The sequence below is a fragment of the Pan troglodytes genome, chromosome 3 (genome assembly GCF_028858775.2).
Source record: "Pan troglodytes isolate AG18354 chromosome 3, NHGRI_mPanTro3-v2.0_pri, whole genome shotgun sequence".
Taxonomy (NCBI): Eukaryota; Metazoa; Chordata; class Mammalia; order Primates; family Hominidae; genus Pan; species Pan troglodytes.
The window spans coordinates 120,428,376-120,452,246 of NC_072401.2; the positions used below are offsets into that span (position 1 = coordinate 120,428,376).

General features: G+C 33.6%; 1 protein-coding gene across 10 annotated transcripts in view; it reads left to right on the plus strand.

The window, feature by feature from the left end:
- The window catches only part of USP53 (ubiquitin specific peptidase 53), a 76,474-nt gene that overhangs the window by 46,635 nt on the left and 5,968 nt on the right, over nucleotides 1–23,871 (plus strand). For 9 of the 10 annotated variants that reach the window (XM_054683846.2, XM_016952116.4, XM_054683848.2 and 6 more), the window contains 8 exons: nucleotides 512–617; nucleotides 1,211–1,357; nucleotides 2,408–2,557; nucleotides 8,031–8,193; nucleotides 8,668–8,820; nucleotides 10,091–10,237; nucleotides 11,699–12,437; nucleotides 14,040–14,116. In XM_054683846.2, the coding sequence (XP_054539821.1) occupies nucleotides 512–617; nucleotides 1,211–1,357; nucleotides 2,408–2,557; nucleotides 8,031–8,193; nucleotides 8,668–8,820; nucleotides 10,091–10,237; nucleotides 11,699–12,437; nucleotides 14,040–14,116 (1,682 nt within the window). The remainder of the gene's footprint in view (nucleotides 1–511; nucleotides 618–1,210; nucleotides 1,358–2,407; nucleotides 2,558–8,030; nucleotides 8,194–8,667; nucleotides 8,821–10,090; nucleotides 10,238–11,698; nucleotides 12,438–14,039; nucleotides 14,117–23,871) is intronic. The other variant, XM_016952120.4, reaches the window with a different exon arrangement.

The window sequence follows — 23,871 nt, forward strand, 5'->3', positions numbered from 1 at the left end:
ATATTCAAAATAAGAACAAAAGGAGTAAGTCTGGCTTTAAAATCTTTGGTTGTGACTTCTGCATTTAATCAGCAAAGGACCTTCTCCTAGCTGAAATTGATAACATTGCTTCTAGGAACTTTGGGCCAGAGAGGGAGCCTTTCCTACAGTTTGTTGTTCTTGTTAGGGTAGGGTTTAAACTTAAGTTTCTACTCATTAAGTAATAATACAAATAAAACATTTGCCTTAGAATTACCTCCAGACAGAGCATGTTAGCCTCATTTATCTAGTTCCAAACATATAATTTTGTGTTACTTTGTTCTCTTTATTTGAGCTAATTTTTTCATCATATACTTGCCAAATTTAATAATTTTTCATTTTATGGAAATGTACTTTATGGTTAATTTTTCAGTCATGGTCATGTTTTAGATAGAAAAAGTGATGCACATCTAAACTGACAATATTTTTCATGTGTAACTTATTAAAGTTTTAAGTTCATAGGCCAGATTTGGGATTGCTTCTTTTTTTGTAGCAATGAGGTTGAAAGAATGTTGGAAAGGCATGAACGCTTTAAACCTGAAATGTTTGCAGAATTGCTACAAGCAGCAAATACAACAGATGACTATAGGAAATGTCCTGTAAGTATAGTTTGGAGAATATTAGTATGCTTCTTGTTTTGTAAATTTGAAAATAGGCATTCAGATATTATCATGTAAATATTGATTCTATATCTAGAATTAGCTTTAAGAATTTTTAAAAAATATTATTTTAGATTATACCATGTGTACCATTTATCTTAGCATAAATTGTTTAAAAACTCCTAAGTTTGTGAAGGTTTCAAGGTAGCATATATTGATTAAATTTTTTCAAAGTTCTGAAATTTATCATTTGATTAAAGAGAAAGTTTCTTTTCAGTAAACTTGATGAATGATGAATGATACTCTTTCCTCATCTAATATATTTGTTACTGACTTCAAGGGTTTTATTTCTGCTTTTTTTTAGGTTGAATTCTTACTTTAACAGATTTACAAAATTATCAAAGAATACTTTTATTTAAAATAAACTTCTTTTTTAATCAATAATTAAGACAAATAGCTTGTTAGAAGTCAATTTTTAGTATACTGAATAAATTGCAGATATGTGTTAAAATTGTCATTATATAATACAAACTGTGTAAGGCTGCCTGGTTTATCTGTTTTCATAATTTTAAAACTTTTATGTTTTTCTGTAGAGTAACTGTGGCCAAAAAATAAAAATTCGCCGTGTTTTAATGAATTGCCCAGAGATTGTTACAATTGGTTTAGTCTGGGACTCCGAGCATTCTGACTTGACCGAAGATGTTGTTCGGAATCTAGCAACACATCTTTATCTTCCTGGGGTATCTTATCTATTTTCATTCCCTTCCCTTTTATTTTCAAATTCTTCTAAAACATCATCCTGATGTTTTATCTGATAATGACAAGTTTAATCAAATCAGGCTAACTGGAATGCCTTTACTACATAGACTAGGAATGGCTTTCAATTACAAACTAAACTGTCTCATGGCTTTTGCTTCTTTCACTCTAAAATCATGATGATTGATGATTTTTTATGTATGGCCATGATTGTAAATATAAATATTGTTAACTTAGAAAGGTTTAATATTTAAAATTCATCTAAAGCACTGATCTTTTTTTTTTTTTTTTTTTTTTTGTGGCAGAGTCTTGCTCTGTCACCCAGGCTGCAGTGCAGTGGTGCAATCTTGGCCCACTACAACCTCTGCCTCCCAGGCTCAAGCAATTTTCATGCTTCAGCCTCCCTAGTAGCTGGGATTACAGGCATGCACCACCATACCCAGCTAATTTTTTGTATTTTTAGTAGAGATAGGTTTCACCATGTTAGCCAGGCTGCTCTCGAACTCCTGGCCTCAAGTAGATCCACCTGCCTTGGCTTCCCAAAGTGCTGGGATTACAGGCATGAGCCACCACACCCCGCCATGATCTCTTGTTATGCTTGTTACTTTCTTGGTATATTTTGAATTGGTTCATGTTACAATTAAAGTTTTGGATAATTATCTTTTAGATAATATGTTTAATGAACATTCAAATATGTGATTCAGTCAAGAATTACCAGAAATGTGGAATTTATCTCATATTTTGAATTTCTTTATGAAAAGTGTCAGTCATGTGTCATTAGAGATACTCTATTATTGCTAAACTAATTTGTAGTGAATTCGTTTTATTGGACTTAAAGTTTTATGCATGAATTAAAAGTGGTAATTCTGTTAACAATGTGATGTCAGTGGTGCCTTCAAGTAATAATATAATATTAGATTGGGGCAGTATGCATGAGAAATATTTCATTATGTGTCAAAGACATGATTCATCTAATTATTCCTCATTTTACAAAAGATGTAGTGTTAAGTGTACATTACCATTTTTTTAAACAGCTTTTTTATAGAGTTACTGATGAAAATGCCAAAAATAGTGAACTTAACCTTGTTGGTATGATCTGCTACACCAGCCAACATTATTGTGCCTTTGCATTTCACACCAAAAGTTCCAAATGGGTATTTTTTGATGATGCAAATGTGAAAGAGGTAAGTGACACTTTCTTTAATTGAAATAATTACTGTGATTTTTACTTTTTGTTAATAAATGGTATATTGATATTAATATTCAAAAGGATGATATAATTATTATGTAAAATAATAATAAATGAACATGATGATAGCATCATTAAGTTCAAACTTTCTTTTGTTATTCTTGAAATTGGCTTATTTTGAAGCCAGCTTTTAAACCAGTCCATTTCCAGAATAATAATAAGTAGACTAATGAATATTAGTATACAAGTATGTAACTATCAGTGATCTGTATGTCAGTGATGATCCTTTTTGCCTGATGCATACTTGCTATATTTACTTTTTTGTGGATGATTCACAGTAGTTTTGTATAACTAGTGATGAAAATATGCTTGCCTTTATTTTTATTATGACAATTTTTTTCAAATTTTGTGTGTAGAATACAGAAATAGATATATCAGTTATATCTTTTGGTAATTACAGTTGACCCTTGAACAACATAGGAGTGCCAAGCCTCTGTGCAGTCGAAAACCCACATACCACTTTCGACTCCCTCAAAACTTAACTGCCAACAGCCTACTATTGACAGGCAGCCTTACCAAAAACATAAACAGTCAATTAACACATATTCTGTATGTTCTATATATTATATACTGTACTCTTACAGTAAAGTAAGCAAGGAAAAAAGTTACTTAGAAAATTATAAGCAAAAGAAAATATATTTACCACTCACTAAGTGGAAATGGATCATCATAAAGGTCTTCATCCTTGCTGTCTTCACGTTGAGTAGACTGAAGAGGAGGAAAAGGAAGATTGCTTTTGCTGTCTTGGGTGACAGAGGCAGAAGAAAATTCACATATAAGTGAACCTGTGCAGTTCAAACCTGTGTTGTTCAAGGGCCAACTGTAATTTGTTTACTCAAATAGTAATAATATTGTCTAGAAAAGTAGTGAATAATAGTTCCTAATAAGGAGTATTGGAATCACATGAGGAGCTTTTAAAAAAACATATATTCCTGGATTCCTAAAGTTTTGATTCAGTGGTGTAAAGCCAGGTATCTGAAATTTTAAGTTCTACAGGAAATTCAGACATAACACAGTTGAAAACTATTGGTCTTGTCAAGGCTTACTGGCTTTGGCAATCTTTATTAAGTAGTAAGCTCATTTAAAAATACAAGTTCTTTGGTTGTTATAAGCAAATGATGTAGAATTCTATTTAGTTCCATTTTATTAATATATAACAAAAGGCCATTTATCAGCACTGTGATTAAGACAATACAAATTCAAATGTTTGGTATTTAGTGGACTTCTGATTCTACCCATGAAGGATTAACTGCTATAGAAATAGCCATTTCACTGTTTAAAACTAGGACATAGGTGAAACAACTCAAGACATTGAACAACATGCAGTTGAACAGAGAAAAGGGAAACAAATGAGGTCAGCTCTATAATTACCCCCTGCTTACTGCCTAGAGGTAGTTTCTGGGTTGCAGTGCAGGCAGTGGGAGCCCAAACAAAGCCTAGTAGTGTCACTGAGTTCTGGAGACTGAAACTGGAGTTCAGGGAGGCCTAGATGGCTAAAATTTGCAGGACAGAATACTAGAAAGAAAACTGCACAGGGAAAAAGTTCTGGAAATTGACAGAAGGTTTCCTTGGAATTTTTGGCTAAATTTTGATTTGTGCATGTGAGGGGTGAACCCACACAAGTTTGGGGTTAGTTGGGAAAGATGGGAAGCATCACTGGAAAACAAAAGGTAAAACAATTCTCAAAAATCATACAAGGTTAGTAATAGTTTGCATCCCCACCATAAAGAGTGGAGAGATGATATAACATGTAGGCATTAGCTGGAACCTTCAGAAAAGTATTACCTTGATAATGGGGCTAAGTTATTCCTAGGCTGAAGGTTGCTCTGGACCTGATATTAAAAAGCTTAAAACAAGGCCGGGCCGGTCACGGGGGCTCATGCCTATAATCCTAGCACTTTGGGAGGCCAAGGTGGCGGATCACGAGGTCAAGAGATCAAGAGCATCCTGCCCAACATGGTGAAACCCCGTCTCTTCTAAAAGTACAAAATTTAGCGTAGTGGCACCCACCTGTAGTCCCAGCTACTCAGGAGGCTGAGGCAGGAGAATTGCTTGAACCTAGGAGGCAGAGGTTGCAGTGAGCCGAGATCGCACCACTGCACTTCAGCCTGGTGACAGAGTGAGACTCTGTCTCAAAACAAACAAACAAAAAAAGCTTAAAGTCTTGAAAGTTCAAAGCTAATCCCACTTTTAAAATAACAGAACAAAATTCAATACCCAAGACTACAAAGTTCAATGAAATTCAATATGCCACTTCAAAATAGCATTCAATAAAAAATTACCAAATATTCAAAGAACCTGAAGAAAAATTAATAAAAACAGACCAGAAATGACTGAGATGGGAATATCAGGGGAGGATAGTAAAACTACTATTTATATATAGGGATTTCTTAGATAACATTTAATAAGCATGAACCATAAAAATAGCTGGTAAATTAGACTTCACTGAAAGTTAAAATGTTTGTTCTTCAGTAAGATACTATTAGGAGAATAAAATGACAAACCATATACTGAGAGAAAATATTTGTGAAGCATTTATCTAATAAAGACTGTATCCAGAATATTGAAAGAACTCTTAAAATCCAATTAAAAAATCAGCAAAAAATGTTGACAGTTCACCAATGAATATACATGAATGGCCCTTGAAATGATATTCGGTACATCATTAGCCACAATGGAAATACAAATTTAATTCATAATGAGATTCTAGTACTCACCTGTTGTAATGGCCAAAATTAAAAAGACCGGTAGTTGGTAAGGATAGGAACAGCTGGATCTCTCATACGAGGTTGATGGAACCACAAAATTGAACATTCACTTTCAAAACTGTCAGTTTCTTATAAATTTAAACATATATTTTCCATATAACCCAGCAAGTCCACTCCTGTGAAAATGTAAGTCCACATAAAACGTGTACTTGAATGTTCATGGTAGTTTTCTTCATAATGCCCAAACTAGAAATGACTCAAATGTCAGCAATTGGTGAATGGATGAACAAATTGTGGTATAGCTATACAGTGGAATATAATACTCAGCAAGAAGGACTGAACTATTGAACTGATACGTGCAATAATGTGAAAAAATCTCAGAAGCATTATGCTAAGTGAAAGAAGTGAGATATAAATGACTACATGCTATGATTCCATTTATATGAAATTCTAGAAGGAAAAACAAAGGTGTGGAGGGTAGATCACTTATTTCCAGGGACTGCAAAATGGGGTACAAGGTAAGATTTTGGGGTGAGGATTACACGATTGTATTGTCAAAACTCACTGACTTGTACACTGTAACTAGATAATTTTACTTCATATAGTACACCTCAATAAAGCTATTAAAATTTTTTGGTATTTATATTTAAAATCAGCACTTTGCTTGAATTACTTAGTACTTTGATGTAGGAGTTTATTAAGTTTCATCTTGAGTTGATATGTAACAACATTTGCAGCTTCTACTTTGCTTTTACATAGTTTAAATTGTTCAAAATTTGGAGGAAGAACTGGGTGTATTAATCACCCTGTGAAGTTTTTTATTTTATATTCACATTGACTCCTCAAAGCCTGGCCAACATGATGAAACCCTGTCTCTACTAAAAATACCAAAATTAGCCAGGCGTGGTGGCACATGCCTGTAATCCCAGCTACTCAGGAGATGGAGTCATGAGAATCCCTTGAACCTGGGAGGTGGAGGTTGCAGTGAGCCGAGACCGTGCCACTGAACTCCAGCCTGGGCAACTGTGAGACCTTTTCTCAAAACAACAACAACAACAACAACAACAACAACAACAACAAAACAAATGGACTCCTCAAGTCTCTTGGAATCCCCAGTGAGGAGGGTAAACAGCTGAATATGTGTAGTTCAAAAAAGCTCATCAGAATTGTTCTTAAAAGTCCCCTTGCCTGCAAAAATATTCTAGAATGCTTTGTGGTGTTTTTGTTTGGTTGGTTTTGTTTTGCTTTTAAATCAATTTTATAGAGGTATAGTGCACAAACATTAAAATACACCCATTTTAAGCATACAGTTGGAGTTTTGATAAATGTATTTACCTATGTAACCACCATAATCAGTACACAGAACATGTTCATCATGCTAGAAAAATTCTGTCAGGCTTCTTTGTTGTCATACTCCCCACACCACCCCAGGCTGAGGAAATCACTGGTCTCATTATAGATTAGTTTCACTCATTCTACAATTTTATATAAATGGTCTCTTACAGTATGTACTACTGTGTATCTGCCTCCCTTCCTTTAGCATAATGTCTTTAAGATTCATTCATGTTGTTTGGATTCACACTTTATTTTTATTGTGTGTTTTATGGCTGTACAACAATTTATCCGTTTACCTATTGAAGTATGAGTAATCTGTGAACATATTTTTTTCCGTTGCTGTTAGATAATACCTTGAAGTGGGATTTCTGGGTTGTGTGGTAAGTGTCTGTTTAACTTCACAAGAAACTATCAAATTGATTTCCAAAGTGGTTATACCAATTTGCATTCTATGAGAGCAATGTATGAGAGTTCCTGTTGTTCCACATTCTCAGCAGCACTTCGTGTTGGTATTCTTTTTAATGTTAGCCCTTCTCGTGTATGTATAATATTATCTCACTGTGGTTTTCATTTGCATTTCCCTTGTGATTGGTAATATTTTGAGCATCTTTTCATGTGCTTGTTTGACCATTCTTACATCTTTCTTTTGGTGAAATGTCCAATTTTTTTGCCAGTATTTCGCATTGGATTATCTTCTTATTAATGTGTTGTAGGAATTCTTTATTCTGCATACCAGTCCTTTATTAGCTGTATGTTGCTTATTTTTTTTCAATTTCTTAATGGTGTCTTTCCAAGAGCAAAAGTTATTAATTAATTTAGATTAAGTCCATTTTAAAAATATTTTTCTTCTATGGTTTGGTATGCTAAGAAATCTGCCCTTCCCCAAGGTTGCAAAGATTTTCTCTTTTGTTTTCTTCTGTAAGTTTTAGTTTTTGTGTGAGCCATTCTGAGTTCATTTTTTTTGTTGTTTTATATGAAGTCAGGTTAAAGTTATTTTTCTCATGGTAAAAGTTCTTTTTCTCCAGTTGTAGCACCATTTGTTGAGCTGACTCTTATATTTCTCCATTGAATTGCCTTGAAGTCTTTGTCAAATGTCAGTCAACCACATATTTGGAAAGCTTTTTAAAATTTAATCACCTTGAAGTTTATAATCTTTGCCCGTCAAATTTTTAAATGATAATGTTTAAAATATTTTTATTTACACTAGTTACTAAATACAGTTAATTATATGATACATACTTGAACTACTAGCAGCTGCATATCTAAATTTTTTAAAAATGTAAAGTAACTCAGAGTCTGTCTTTTCATGTAACACATTGATTACAAGGTTTTGTTTTGTCTTTATTCATTGTGTTTTTTTAAAAGATTGGAACTAGATGGAAAGATGTTGTCTCCAAATGCATTCGATGCCACTTTCAGCCACTACTTTTGTTTTACGCAAACCCAGATGGCGCAGCAGTTTCTACTGAGGATGCACTCAGGCAGGTCATCAGCTGGTCACATTACAAATCTGTTGCAGAAAATATGGGTAATTCTTTCTTTTAAAAATTCTCAATGTTTTTCTATTATCACAGTCAACTAGGAATACTAATACTCTGAATATAAAATGAATATAGAGGATAATTTCAAATTTGACTTCCAGTAGAGCTGAGGAAATTTTAGTAATTTTTGTTAGTATTTTGGAATGAACCTTTTCTCATCGGTGGCCTCAGAAGCACCTTCAGGAGTTACCCACTATTACGGTCACACAATCACAGAAGAGGCTTCATTAGTAGCTCTTTCTAGAAGTACATTTTAAGTGATTTAGTAAACTGGAAAAGTCCGAAACAGCTAGGTCATTTTTGGATGCATTATAAAGCAATTCAAAATTCTTAAATGATGTCAATCCGCTTAAGTTTTAAGTAAATTTTTTTACAGTTAAAAATAATCTGAAAAAAAATGATTCAAACATCTCTTCTCATGGGAAGGAAAGGAATGATACATTTTTGCTTCTCTTTTTAAGGATGTGAAAAGCCTGTAATTCATAAGTCAGATAATTTAAAAGAAAATGGATTTGGTGATCAGGCAAAGCAGAGAGAAAATCAGAAATTTCCAACTGATAATATTTCATCATCTAATCGGAGCCACAGTCACACAGGTGTAGGGAAAGGACCAGGTATGTGTTTAAATTGTCATTTTTACATAGTTCCAAGTGAGTGTCCTCCTTTCTTCACTTATCGGAGGGTGCTTACCTAGCTTTCCTTGGCTATGAAAAGATAATAACAAATAGATAACAAAATTCGTCTTTTGATTTATGCATTTCTCTGAGAGCTGTAGATTTACCTGACCAGTTTGATTCCATGAGTTGTTTGAGTTTCTTCATGCACTCAGACTGTGGTAGGCCTGAGGCAATCTGGACAGTTACCAAATAAAGCAATAATGTGGCATTTCATTCAAGGAGTTAATTATCAGCTTGGAGCAGAAAAACATGAGTTAGTAATTTGGCATAAATGCCAAAATTAAATTTACTGGTAGTGGATGCAACAGCAGTTTAAAGTTACTATTGCTGTAGTTTGTTCTTAACCTCGTTTTTATTCAACTCTGTCTTGTTACTGTTATCCCATAACTAATTTTCACAAGCCAGGTTCTGTAACTTAGGTCCAAAATGAGACCTCACAATACTGTGTACCATTACAGTTTAGAAATACATCTAACTCTTGTGTGGATGTTCAGGATGATTTTGTTAGCAACTTTTAAACATATTAATGAAATAATGTGTAATCATAAAAGTAACTCATTTAATCAAGGGTAGTAAGATTGAGAATTAACAGTTATCCACAAAAAACTAAAATAAAGGCTTTTTAAAAATTCTTAATGAAGCTGTATCTCTTTTCCTTTCACAGATTATTGATACTCTTAGATTAAGACATTTTATGTTTTTCAAAAGACACCTAGTTTTAAGCCCAGAAATAGTATATATATGTGTAAGAATAGAAGCATTGGAACCAGACAACTTGGGTTCATATTCCTGGTTCTAGACTTACAAACTTTGTGAACTTGGGCAAATTTCTAATTTCTCTCTGCCTCAGTTTCCTTACCCAAAATAGAGACAGTAATTGTACCTCAAAGAAGTAAATGAGTAAGACAACTGGCAAATAGTGACCATTCAGTTACCTTTAGCTCTTATTATTTTAATGGCAGATCCCTTTCTTTTTTTATACTTGTTTTAGGGGCTATACAAGGAGTTTTAAAAGACAACATGCATCTCCAGTGTCAAGAAAAATCACATCTAGTTTTTAATCATAAAAATACCATTGTATACTATATATCTACATATCTATGCTCTTTTTAAATATATCTTAATATTTTTATATAGATCAATTTTTATTTTTATTGGGCAATTTGAAAAATGATCTGTATCATAGTAAGAATGATTTCTTTTACAGCTAAGTTAAGTCACATTGATCAAAGGGAAAAGATAAAAGACATTTCCAGAGAATGTGCTCTGAAAGCTATTGAACAGAAAAACTTACTTTCTTCACAAAGGAAAGATTTAGAGAAGGGACAAAGAAAAGATTTAGGACGACATAGAGGTAAGTTAAGATCTTGTACTATTGATTTTAAAAGGAACTTCTAAAAATCTTATTTTAAAACTGAATTTTATAACTTTAATTTCTGTATATGTTAAATAATATATATTAAAAATACATAAATATATAAGTTAAATATATATACCTATATCTAATATAGAAATATATAAATTATATATATTTCTGTATATGTATAAATATATAAATTATATATAATTTCTATATATAGTTTATATATAGAAATTAAATTATATTAAAGTTATTTTTAATAACTTTATTTTGAAGAGGTGAGAGTTCACTCTTGTCCAGCCTAGAGTGCAGTGACACAATCATAGCTCTCTGCAGCCTTGAACTCCTGGGTTCAAGCTATCCTCACGTCTTAGCCTCCTGAGTAGCTAGGACTACAGGCACATGTCACCACACCTGGCTAAATTTTAAAAAGTTATTTGTAGAGATAGGGTCTTGCCATGTTGCTCAGAGTGGTCTTGAACTGCTGGCCTCAAACGATCCTCTTACCTCAGCCTCCCAAAGTACTGGGATTACAGGGGTACCCAGACCTATTATATTTTATATATTTATTAATATGAGTTCTTTAATACACCTATACTAAATCTAAATATGCAAAATATCCTGGTTCGTTCTTAATTCTAACCTGGGATACTTGTATATATGTGTTTCGATGTTTAACTTACTTACAGATATAATTCACTCATGGCACATTCAAGTAATAAGGAAGTTTATAAAATTAAGTGAAGGGACTCCTTTTCTGGCAATCCCTGACCTTCCCCCTCTTTACTTAGTATTTCCATTTCCACATTATAAGCATGTCTCTTTATGGTTCTATGCTTTTTTCTTTATGGACAGAGCATAATTTAACTGATAGTGATAGACTTTACAGGCTGATTTAAGATTTTTGCTTCAGCAACATCTTTTTTCACACATACCTTTATACGTTTTTGCCTATAGCCATAGCATAAAATTCCTTCAGAGGAATTTCTGGGTCAGGATATGTTTACTTTTAATTTTGACAGATGTGGCTCAGTTGCCCTCTTGAAAGACTGAACTAGTCTTTTACTCCCACCAACAATGATTGGATGTCTGTTTGTTCACACTCTCAGCAACAATTGGTTTAACAAACTTTTAAATCTTTACCAATATAAGAAGTGGAAAATATTTTTATGATTTTTGTTATGAGTGAGATAGAGTGCTTATTTTTTTAAAAACTGCCTCAATTATGATCTACCTTAGATATCATTTTTTAAAGTTTCTTTTATAAATACCCCTCATTAAGCATACATAAGGACTGGAAAAGCACTTTTTAATCTCAAAGCAGTATGTGATATGTACTTGTAATTACTATTTACCTAAAACTCTTTAACATTTTATCTCTAACAGGTATTTGCCTTGTGACTACAAGGTGGCTCTGAGGAGTAATTCATTTGTATCTTTAATTTTTTTTTTAAGATTTGGTTGATGAAGACCTTTCACATTTCCAATCTGGATCACCTCCTGCCCCAAATGGTTTTAAACAACATGGGAATCCACATCTATATCATAGTCAAGGAAAAGGATCATATAAACATGACCGAGTTGTACCTCAGAGTCGAGCTTCTGCACAAATAATAAGTTCAAGTAAATCCCAGATTCTTGCTCCAGGAGAGAAAATAACTGGCAAAGTTAAGAGTGACAATGGCGCTGGATATGACACAGACAGCAGCCAAGATTCTAGGGATAGAGGAAACAGCTGTAATAGCAGCAGTAAAAGCCGGAACCGAGGTTGGAAACCTATGAGAGAAACATTAAATGTTGATAGTATTTTTAGTGAAAGTGAAAAAAAACAGCATAGTCCAAGACATAAACCAAATATCAGTAATAAGCCTAAATCTAGCAAGGATCCAAGTTTTAGTAATTGGCCAAAAGAGAATCCAAAGCAAAAAGGTTTAATGACCATATATGAAGATGAAATGAAGCAGGAAATAGGAAGCAGAAGTTCCCTTGAATCTAATGGAAAAGGAGCAGAGAAAAATAAAGGCCTTGTAGAGGGTAAAGTGCATGGTGATAATTGGCAGATGCAAAGGACTGAGTCTGGATATGAAAGCAGTGATCACATCAGTAATGGATCTACTAATTTGGACTCACCTGTTATCGATGGAAATGGTACAGTAATGGATATCAGTGGTGTTAAAGAAACAGTATGCTTCAGGTAATGTAAAAGTTGAGTGAATCATTTTTCCGTCACTCTTCTTTTTTGTTAATTGCATGAAGTAATTTTTGAAGTTTAGGGTCAATTAAATAGAATGGAAACAGCATGAACTGTTTTAAAGAGCTTTAAAAAGTTTGTTTCTTTTAAACACAAGTATGTTTCTGTAAAGAAACCTAGGATATTGTAGTTTATTTGATATTTTAGATTTCCATTTTGAATAGTTATTTCCTGATTCCAAAAATAGCAGCTTTTTATTTTTAGAAAATTTGGAAAGTACAGAAGTTTATTATCATTGTTGTGTCACTGTCAACAATTGATTGGTTTTAAAGCACAGACTTCAATTGGTATCATCTAAGTCATTAAGGTGGTTGTTTAATTCTTCTTTTTTTGGTGGGAGGGGAAGGAGTCTCACTCTGTTGCCCAGGCTGGAGTGCAGTGGCGCAATTATGGGTCACTGCAACCTCTGCCTCCCAGGTTCAAGCGATTCTCCTGCCTTAACTTCCCAAGTAGCTGGGACTACAGACACGCACCACCACGCCTGGCTAATTTTTGTATTTTTAGAGACGGGGTTTCCCCAGGCTGCTCTTGAACTCGCAACCTCAGGTGATCCGCCTGCCTTGGCCTCCCAAAGTGCTGGGATTACAGGCCTGAGCCACTATGCCCAGGCTGTTGTTTAATTCTTCAATCTATATAATGTTTATAATCCCATCTCTAACGTTTGTAACTCAGAACTGAAGCTAGTTTTTACTGTCACAACTCATTCTCATGGAAGAGATATTTTCCCTTTAGCAAATATAAAAAAAATCAGCCAAATAACTTTGTGTTCAATTAATTCTAAATACATTTATTATATTACTGTTTAATCCTTCTAACAATGTGTTTGTTTGATATTAGCTGATATTTGACCACATTTGTTATTAAAAGGTAGATTTGCAAAAATCAACTGCTCATGTTTTATGAAAATGCTTGTTTCAATAAAGACTTAAGGAAAGGGCCAGATGTAGTGATTACACACCTGTAATCACAGCACCTTGAGAGGCTGAGGCAGGAGGATTGCTTGAGCCCAGGAGTTCAAGACTAGCCTGAGCAACATGGAAAGATCTCATCATCTCTAGGAAACAGTTTTAAAATATTAGCCAGGTATCGTGGCATATGCCTGTGGTCCCAGCTACTTGGGAGGCTGAGGTGGGAGGATTTTTGAGCCCAGGAGGTCGAGGTTGCAGTGAACCATGTTTGTACCACTGCACTCCATCCTGGGCAAAAGAGCAAAAGGTCCTGGCTCAAAAAAAAAAAAAAAAGACTTGACAAGGTAATTTTATAATTCTTCTTGGAATGGAGTAGCCTAGGGTAGTAGAAAGATCAGGACTTTATAACCAGATAGACTTAGATTTTAATTATTGGGCAAATTAATTTGACTTTTACAGTCTTTATCTTCTGTAAAATGAAGATAACAACTACTTTTAAGTATTAAATAATGTACATTAAGCCCTAGAACAGCACATGGCATATAATAAATGTTTAACAAATGTTGTTTTTTTTTTTTAGACTAAACAAAGGCAGTCCATAATACCTGATGTGTTTAGTGTGTATTTTATTTTCTAGTGACCAGATTACGACAAGCAACCTAAATAAAGAACGTGGGGACTGTACCTCCCTTCAGAGCCAACATCACTTAGAAGGTAAAAAGCTTATTTGAATATAATAGTTGCTGTAAAAAATGAATTATAGTAATTTATTGTTTGCTATTATGTATCTGAGAGAAAATCCTATATGACTATAAAAATTATTTTTAAATAACCCTAAAATATCAATAAACAAATTTTATTAAGTTAATATATGTTTTAATGAAGTACATGTGGAAAGAAGGAAATCAGCATTCTTTTTTGTATTTGTATTGTCATACAAAAGAAAGCATGCTATACTTTCCACATTGACTTCACAAAGTGTTAATAATGGTTTTGTATCTTACTTTTTATTTGATTGGATAACTGTTGCTTTTGAAGTTTGCAGCCTTTTTTAATGTGCTGTTTGGATATGTCTCTTATTAAAGATAGCATTAGATTGCTTCCTTTTTTGATTTAGATGATGAAGTCTTTCAATTTTTTTTTTTTTTTTTGGTAGCAGTTTGCATTTTAAGTGTCCACATTAGGGACCCTTGAACACATTGCTTTTGATACTAGCCCTTAAAACTGTGATTTGAGACCCAGATAGGGAGGAGTATCTGTCTATGGTGGCTTGTTAACACTTTACTTTTACTTAACAGAAGGTATATTTCTATATTTGCAAAGAAAAATGTCATATTCTGATAGCTTAGAAACTGGCTGTAGACTGTTGGTCTTTCTGACTTTATTTACCTCCTACCTTTTATGTCTATGGGAAATAGGCATAAAAAGAGAATGGTCCATTGAGGTAAGAGTAAAGAAGATAAGAATGGTCCTGTTACTGATAAGTTTATGAGTAATGATGAGGGAAGTTGAGAGCATTCATACTTGAAGGCTTTTAAAAGATGGGAAAGCTATGAGAAAAGGGGAAACTCTATCAGGATAGGTAGGTTTTAGATTATGCAATGGTAGTATCTTCAAAATCTCAAGGTGTTAACTCAAGTTTGTTTCTTGCTCACAATACAAGTCCAGAGGTGGTCAGTGTAGTCTCTTCTTAGGAGTCACTCAGGATCCCAGGCTAAGGGGATATGGGTGAGGAGGACATAAAGGAAGATATATTGTGGAGAATCACCTGCCAACTCTTAAAACTTCAAACCCGAAGTGACACATGCACTTCCACTTCTGTATCATTGACCAGAGCTAGTCTTCTAACCAGGCCTGATTTCAGAGAAGGTAGAAAAGTGCAATTTTACAGGTGCTTGGAATTGAATGGAAGTATGTGTGAACAACTCTAATGACTGCCATAGTAGTTAAGAACAGATAGAAAGATTGATAAAGAGCCTTCTGGAAAAGTTCAATTTGGCACCAATAACTATGCAATGGTGTGGGATTATTATAGGCGATTTGTTAGCAACACATAACAGCCCAGAAGCAAAGAAAGTTAGATATTTGAATGTATACAGGATTCAGGGTTCCTATTGGGAGTATATACCTGAAGAATTTGGGGGAGAGAAGTCAAGGAAGATGATTAGCAAAGGGATTATTATGTTGCAATCAAAGACAATGTTTTCAAATTTTATAATTCAGAGGAGTAGAAGGGATATAATTTTTCACAATATAAAAGAGCAATGAACAGCAAATTTTAAAGTTTTTTAGTCTTTGTTATGCTTAAGGCTTTTGTGGGGATTATTTTTCAGTTTGCAGACAAAGAATGTGATTAAATGTTAAATTATTTTGTTTTCATCAAATGGTATACTATCAGAAGGAAACACTTATATTAAGGAAATAACCTTCCTTTCCCATATTAGAATGTCTCGCCTGATAAAATCTGATAAGTTTGGTAACCAAGTATTACAGGAAACAGTAAAGGGTTGGCCAGAAATCATAGCAAAAGTCAGTGAGATTGAACAATAACTGCAAGTTCAGTACTTGTTACAAAATGATGCTTGCTTCCTGATAGTTATAAAAACACAAGATCGTAGAGATTTTGATGGTCAGAAGTACATTGCTATAAGAACTTTGCAGGAGGTTTCCTCATTTAATATGAAAGTATGTGTGTGATGCACTTAAAAATGCTTTTTTGTGGTAAAATATGTATAACCAAATTTACCATTCTAACTATTTTTAAGTGTACAGTTCAGTGGCATTAAGTATATTCACGCTGTTGTGCAACGATTACTACCATCCATCTCCAGAACTTTTCTATCTTCTCAAACTGAAGTTCTCTACCCATTAAACAGCTCCTCATTCTCCCCTCCTCCCAGCCCTTGGCAATCACCATTCTACTTTTTGTCTCTGAGAATTGGACTATTTTAGGTACCTCATATAGGTGGAACCATATGATATTTGTCCTCTTGTGTGTGAGTTATTTCACTTAGCATGATGACTTCAGGGTTCCTCCATGTTGTAGATGTATCAGAATCTCATTCCTTTTTAAGACTGAGTAACATTCCTTTGTATTATATACCACATCTTGTTTATGCTTTCATCTGTAAGTGGACATGTGGGTTGTTATTATCCTTTGGCTATTGTGAATAATGCTGCAATGAATATTAGTGTGCAAATGTCTGTTTGAGTTCCTACTTTGAAATCTTTTGAATATATACCCAAAAGTGCAGTTGCTGGGTCCTGTGGTAGTTATATGTTTAATGTTTTCAAGAACTGCTGTACTATTTTTACAGCAGCTGCACCATTTTACATTCCCACCAGCAGTGCATAAGGACTCCAGTCTCTCCATATCCTCACTAGCACTTGTTATTTTCTGTTTTAATAGGTATTGTATTGTGGTTTTGTGTAACCCACTCTTTATTTAACTAAATAAATTATACTATTTTAAAGTTATTTCTGATTTCATAAACTTTCTACTTCAAAGCCTACCACGGTTCTCTAAGCCAGTCTTTGACTTCAGAACATCTGTTTGTGTTGTGCCTTGTGGTATTATGTATTCTCTTCCCCTAGTCTGGGACTGAGAATATGTGGAAAAGTGATATAGGAATTTTTTTCCCAAATTAAAAACTTGCTGTGCATGGTTTTTTCCCCCAGTAAGGGACAATTTATTATAATTTTGTGACTATATATGATTTTCTTGGTCATTTCTATTTCTTATAAAATGAGGGCACACTTACATTACTGACCTATAGAATCATTTTATATCAATAGCTAAAAGACTTAAAATTTAAAGAGCCTTAGAAATTTCTTACTTTCATATTTTCTTGACATTTTGTCAATTTTTAATATTAGTCTATGCAAGTATATTTAATGGTAGAGGACCAAAATCTGTAATAATGCCACCGTTATTTCTTTTTTTATTCCATTAATAGAGATATTATATAGGCTTGTCTGCCTATGTCATGATGAATTCTGCTGCAAAAATCCATCCCTACACTGCCTAAAGTTGTTATATTTGGGAACATTGTTTAAATTGCCACAATGCCATTTGTAATGTTTTAGCCCCTGTTTTAAAATGGAATTGTAGTGGAGGGATTTCACACGCCTTAAATTACATTCAAGACAGAAGAAATGATATGTTTAAAACACATTGTCAGGAGAAAGCATCACATATTTGAAGAACACAAGTAGTTTGGTATATGCAGGGCAGAAGTGCATGCATGGAATTATGGGATAATGGCAACAGGGATAGAAGCCAAATTATGCTGAAAATTTGTGCTATTTTTTAATCATAGAGGAAATGGAGAGGCACCAAAGGAAAAGAAAAATGGTATACTGTAATTTGCATTTTGGAAAAGACTGTGGTGGTGGTAGTATAGAGGATAAATTTGGGACAGTGGGAGAAAAATTAGTTAGATGATGATTGTAATAGCCTAGGAGAGAAAAGTTGGGGGCAGTACCAATGTCAAGAAATATTTGAGAGACGATAAGCATATGTGGGCAGGATAATTAGTTAGCTTTTGTGACACGTACCAAATGAGAGAAAGGGAAGCAGGGATAGATGTATTTGGGATGTATACAACTAGATTTGCCATTTAGCAAAATGGGGAATATAGGAAGAAGGAACAGATTTTGGGGGTGGAAGGATGCCAAGTTTATATTTTAATTTGTTGAGTTTATCATCTAGGTAAACAGCATTATTAGGCAGTTAGGAATATAAGTCTAAAACTCAGGAAAGATTATATATTTAATAACCATCCACCTATATAGGAATTGAATGCCACAGACACAGACAGGATCCTTTAGGAAAATTGGAGATCGAAGGGCAAGAAATAGACAAAGTAAGGAACATTGGCTTTGCTGAGGAAGAGAAGTGAGCTAAAGCTAGAGAGAAGGAGCAAGTGTAGAAAGGAATGAGAAGGGGGAGCTGGAAAGATATGAGAAAATATTGGAGATGGGGTTATCAAAGGAAAAAACAGAGAAGTGTAGATCTTTCAGGGGAAGAGTGTCCATAGATTAAGCAGAATAAGGATTAAAAAGTGCCAGTTTGATTTAGCATTTATTAGTGGTATAGTAAAAGCAGTGTTTGAGGAACATTAGACATAGATGCAAGATTGAAGTAGAATTGAGGTATTTAGAAGTAAAGGGCCATGTTTGTAACTTAATCTCAAATGGTCCAGGAAAAAAAAAAAACCCTATTATTAAAATGTTAATAATAGCTGAATCTGGAGAAAGGATATAATATACTGCTTTTTTTCCATTAATAGAGATATTATATAGGCTTGTCTGCCTATGTCATGATGAATTCTGCTGCAAAAATCCATCCCTAAACTGCCTAAAGCCATTATATTTGGGAACATTGTTTAAATTGCCACAATGCCATTTGGAATGTTTTAGCCCCCTTTTTAAAATGGAATTGTAGTGGAGGGATTTCACACGCCTTAAATTACATTCGAGACAGAAGAAATGATTTCTTCTTACAAAAATGATTTCTTCTTATAAAAAGTATGTTTTATACTTTTTAAATCTTTCAAATTTTCTGAATTTTGAAAATTTATTTCCAAGTAAAAAGTCAAAAGATTACAGTAGACTAATGGTTGCACAGCAGTGTGAATGTACTTAATGCCACTGAACTGTACACTTAAAAATAGTTAGAATAATAAATTTTGTTATATATATTTTACCACAATAAAAAACCCTTGAAGTGCATTATGTACTTTTTCATATTAACTGAGGACACCTATTGCAAAGTTCTTAGAGCAATGTGCTTTTGACCATGAAAATCTCTAAGACTTTATGTTTTTATAGCAGGAAGCAAGAGAAGTAAAGAAATGAATTTTTGTCTGTCTTTCCAAACATTTGCTGTGAATAGCATACCTAGAGGAGAAAATGAAACTAAATGCTTAGTTTGCGTTTTCTTTTGTTTGTTTTCAAGTGGACATGCTTGGTATTTATATTGCAGAAGATAAGGAACTAATGATGTACAGAGGGAGAGAAAGGCATGAAGAATAGAACAGAACAGTAATTGATGGAGTAAGACCCTTTAGGCAGAGTGAGAAGGAAACAAGGTAAAGACAGGATTTGAATGAAAAGGATGGCAGCTTTTCTGTGATGAAGGAGAGAAAGATGAGAGCAGATACTGATTAGTGTGTATTTGTGTTAGGTAGAACAGTTGAAGTGTTTATACCTAATGGACTTTCTTTTTTCTATGAGGTACGGTTATCTACTGAGGTAAGTACATAGTAGGTTAGGATATTTATAGATCATATGTAACAGATCACAAAAGAATTATTAGGTCTTTCAAGAACTTTTGCCATTTGCTTCCGGAGTCTGCAATACTTGGCTTAATCTCAGTTGATCCTAGAAGTCAGGATTAGTTAATGCTGAGAGTCATGATCTGGGACATAACAAATAGGAGTGAAAGAAGTTAATCAGTGGTTTAAAAATCTGTTAAGTCCCTTATTTCTTCTTGTACAAATAGTCTGTACCTCCACTTTCTTAAGTGAAATATACTGTCCTTAATGTTGTTACATCCTAGAATTAAGTCAATAAAAAATTTTGTCAGAAGTGTTTGTACATATACATAAGTTTTCTCTAAGATGTTTTTGGCAAACTACCAAGTTTGTTCATTTAAGATAAATACATTAGAAAGTATATTTAGAGAAGTACTTTTGTCAGCCAATTTTTTTTCTATGCATTTTAAACATTTTTTCTCTAAAAATTTTACAAACTGGTAACACATAATCTCTTCTCTTGCTGTGGCCTACCCAGGACCACCAAATGGCTACCTATGTACTTTTTTAAAACCAAACTTCTGGGATTGAAATTTACTTTGTAGCAAAATAGCAATATTTGCTTTTCCTTTAAATTATAATCCAAGTGCAAAAAGCATTTATTGACTCCTGCTTTATTATTTTGTAAAATCCCCAAATTTAGGTTTCAGATAGTATAGATTATTACTACATATTAAAGTATCTCTCTACTCCTTTTAGTAGGTAGTAAATTTATCCATAAATATTTATCTAGTTAAAGTTTTCTGATTTTTCTAAAATATTCAAATTTATTTCAAATGTATTTTTATTGTAAATTCAGTCATTGATTTGATTATTGCTGTTGAATGTTTAGGGTTTGTAAATATATATATATGTCTATTTTAAACATAGGTCTTTTTTTTTAGATGAAATATATATTTTGATTTCTTGAATACTCTGCTTTGGGTTTTTTTGTATACAGAATCAAAATGGGCATTATTAAAGTTTCTTGCCTTGGTACTGAGGTTTTTTTTTTTTCTGTGTCAAAGCGTTAAAATTGGACTTAGATTTGCGAATAACCTGGAGCCAAAATTCCTCACAAAGACACATGGATGTCTATGTCAGCAGAAGAGAAAAATAACATATCTATTTTTAAGTTAGTTGGAATTCTGAAGTCAAACCACTTGGTTGAATGCCTGCCACAGTGATATTAAAATTTCAAACATGCTCATAAAACCTATGCTGCCTCCTGCTGCCCATTGTGTGAATAATTTATAAAAGTAAAGAATTACTTAAGAACTAAATATTTACTTGTTTCTTGTTTGTGAATATTAAACTTGAAATTACGAATTGGCGAATAAATTATGAATTGGCTAATAATATGAAGTTAAAAATCACACTGGGTAGCAAATTACATTTCAACTTAAAAATTAAGCTGTGAACATTGACAAATTATTGAAGTTCTTTTTGACATCTTATTTCTTGTCACATCTTTTTTTAATCATAAAATAGCTGTTGAAAAGATTGGCAAAGTTTTCGAGCCTCAGGCAGTGTGTCAGGCTTACCCACAGTGATTTTCTTAAACATGAAAAATAATATATTCCTTCTAGAGAGACTCTGGGATAAATTTTACTGCTTTTTAAAAGTGTTATGAGTATAGCACTTATAGACTTGAGATAAGTGGGAGGGAAAGATAAGATTTGTCTCAATTCATACTTAACTTGTCTTGCACCACTGAGTTGGGAACATGATGGGCAGGGTGGAGGTGACTTAAAAGAAGTAAAACTGTGTTTTTGAGGCAATTGTTTATTCTGCAGACCTTCATTTGAATGTCTTTTGTGTGCTAGATACTGTGTTAACTTCTGGGGAAATTTTTTTTTTTTAAGGCACATATATAATCAGAGCGCTTACTGCAATTTAGTGGAAGTAAACGTGTTAAATCTTAAATGAATGCCAGATTTATAGTTCCTCTCATTCTACCATCTTAAGTTTTTATTATTTACTATATGGAGCGATGTTGGCATAGAGGGTATTAAATTCTCATGTATATTACATGACTCTTTCTTGGAAATTGCTTCCAAGATTTAACTTGCAGAGCCTGATCATAATCAAATATAGATTATTTTCCCCCTATAGGGCAATACCTAAAAAATATCTAAGATAAAGAACACTTATTGTTTAAAAAATAAAATCACTGCTTTAATAACTTTGTTTTCTTTGCAGTCTTCATAGATTTGGTGTACAGTAAAGTAGAAGCAGGAGAATGAGAGGAAAATGAGATAAATGAACGTGATGAAAATGTCAACTAAAAATACAGGAGAATGCAGAAAAACTTACTAGAAATGTTACAGAAGTGTAGACAATTAATTGACAGTTCATGCTAATGCCATATATTTTGCTATCTTCTATGGGCATCAGCACGTTATTTGATGTTCACACTAGTGGCCTAGTTTCATCAGAAGGAGATTTAGTATAATGACTTTGTATGTTAATGGCATAGTGCAGTGGCATGAGCACTAGCTTTGGAGTGAACCCTGGATTGGTTTAAATGCTCCTACTTATCAGATATATAGAATATTGATTAGGTCACTTAACTTCCCTGAGCCTAAGTTTCCTCAAGTGTAAAAAGGGGAATTGTTTCACAGAACAGTTGTGACTGATGTTTTAAAAGACAACTATTACCAACTAGAACAGTAGTTGTCAAACTTTTGGGCCTCAGATATCTTTATAATCTTAGAAAAGGATTTATGACCTAAAAGAGCTTTTGTTATGGTTATGTCTTATATAGGTTATGTCTTATATAGGTTATGTCTATCAACATTTGCTAGATTAGGCACTAAAACTGAAACTTTCAAAATATTTATTCATTTAAAGAAATAAACCCAGTACATGCTAACACAAATAACATTTTTAAATGAAAATTAACTATTGAAAACAAAAATTTAGTGAGATGAATGGCATTGTTTTATGCTTTCAAATCTCAGTTAATGCCTGGCTTCATGTAAGATGGCTGGATTCTTGTTTTTGCATCAGACTGTTGTGATGTTTTCATGTATGAAGAAAGCCCATTTACACACAGATAATACAGTTGGAAATAGGAATATTTTAATAGCTTTTCCTAAAAATTGTGGATATTCTTCTTTGACACTACACCAAGTAGTAGTTTCTTTAATGCAGTGTGAAATCTGAAACCATAGTATTTAACTTTTCGTCCTCCATTACATTAAAATACATCAGTCTGTCTTGCACTTTGAATGGATACTTTACTCATGCATGATTTTGTAACATCCATGTATGGTCATTTAAAAAATACTGGTTTGCAGCCGGGCATGGTGGCTGACACCTGTAATCCCAGCACTTTGGGAGGCCGACGCTGGCGGATCACCTGAGGTTTGGAGTTCGAGACCAGCCTGACCAATATGAAGAAACCCCGTCTCTACTAAAAATATAAAAAATTAGCCAGGCGTGGTGGCGCATGCCTGAAATCCCAGCTACTCAGGAGGCTGAGGCAGGACAATTGCTTGAGCCTGGGAGGCGGAGGTTGCAGTGAGCCGAGATCATGCCATTGCACTACAGCCTGGGCAACAAGAGCGAAACTCTGTCTCAAAAAAAAAAAAAAAATACTGGTTTGCTGAGTTATGCAGGGCTTCCAAGTGTTGATACATTTCACTAATATCTTTCTAAAAACGATTTTTGTTACTATCACCATAGATACTAGCAGAAAGTATTTATAAGTATTGGGAAGTTGCAAAACTGGTGGTGGATAAAAGTTTTCTTCAAACAGCTGTCATGCTTAGTATTACCACAGCAAAAGTGCTTTATGCATATTTCCCATTTCCTCATATAGAATAATAAAAAGATGTGCAAATGAAGTAATTTAATAAAATAATTGTTACTGTTTCATCAAGCATTCTTTAAGTAAAACTGGCTTAAAAAACACAAGTATATGGCAATGAAGAATACAATTAGTACAGTTTAGTGTTACTGCCTTGAATTATGCTAACAGTTTTATCCATTATTGTTTTTGCGCCATCAGTGTAAATGGCAACACAGTCAAAAAGTAAAGTAACATCTTAATATTATCATGAAAATAGTTTGACTTCATAGACCCTCTGAAAGGGTCTCGGAGACCTCCAGGGGTCCAAGGCCACACTTCGAGAATTGCTGAACAAGCATAATCTTAAGACTTGGTAC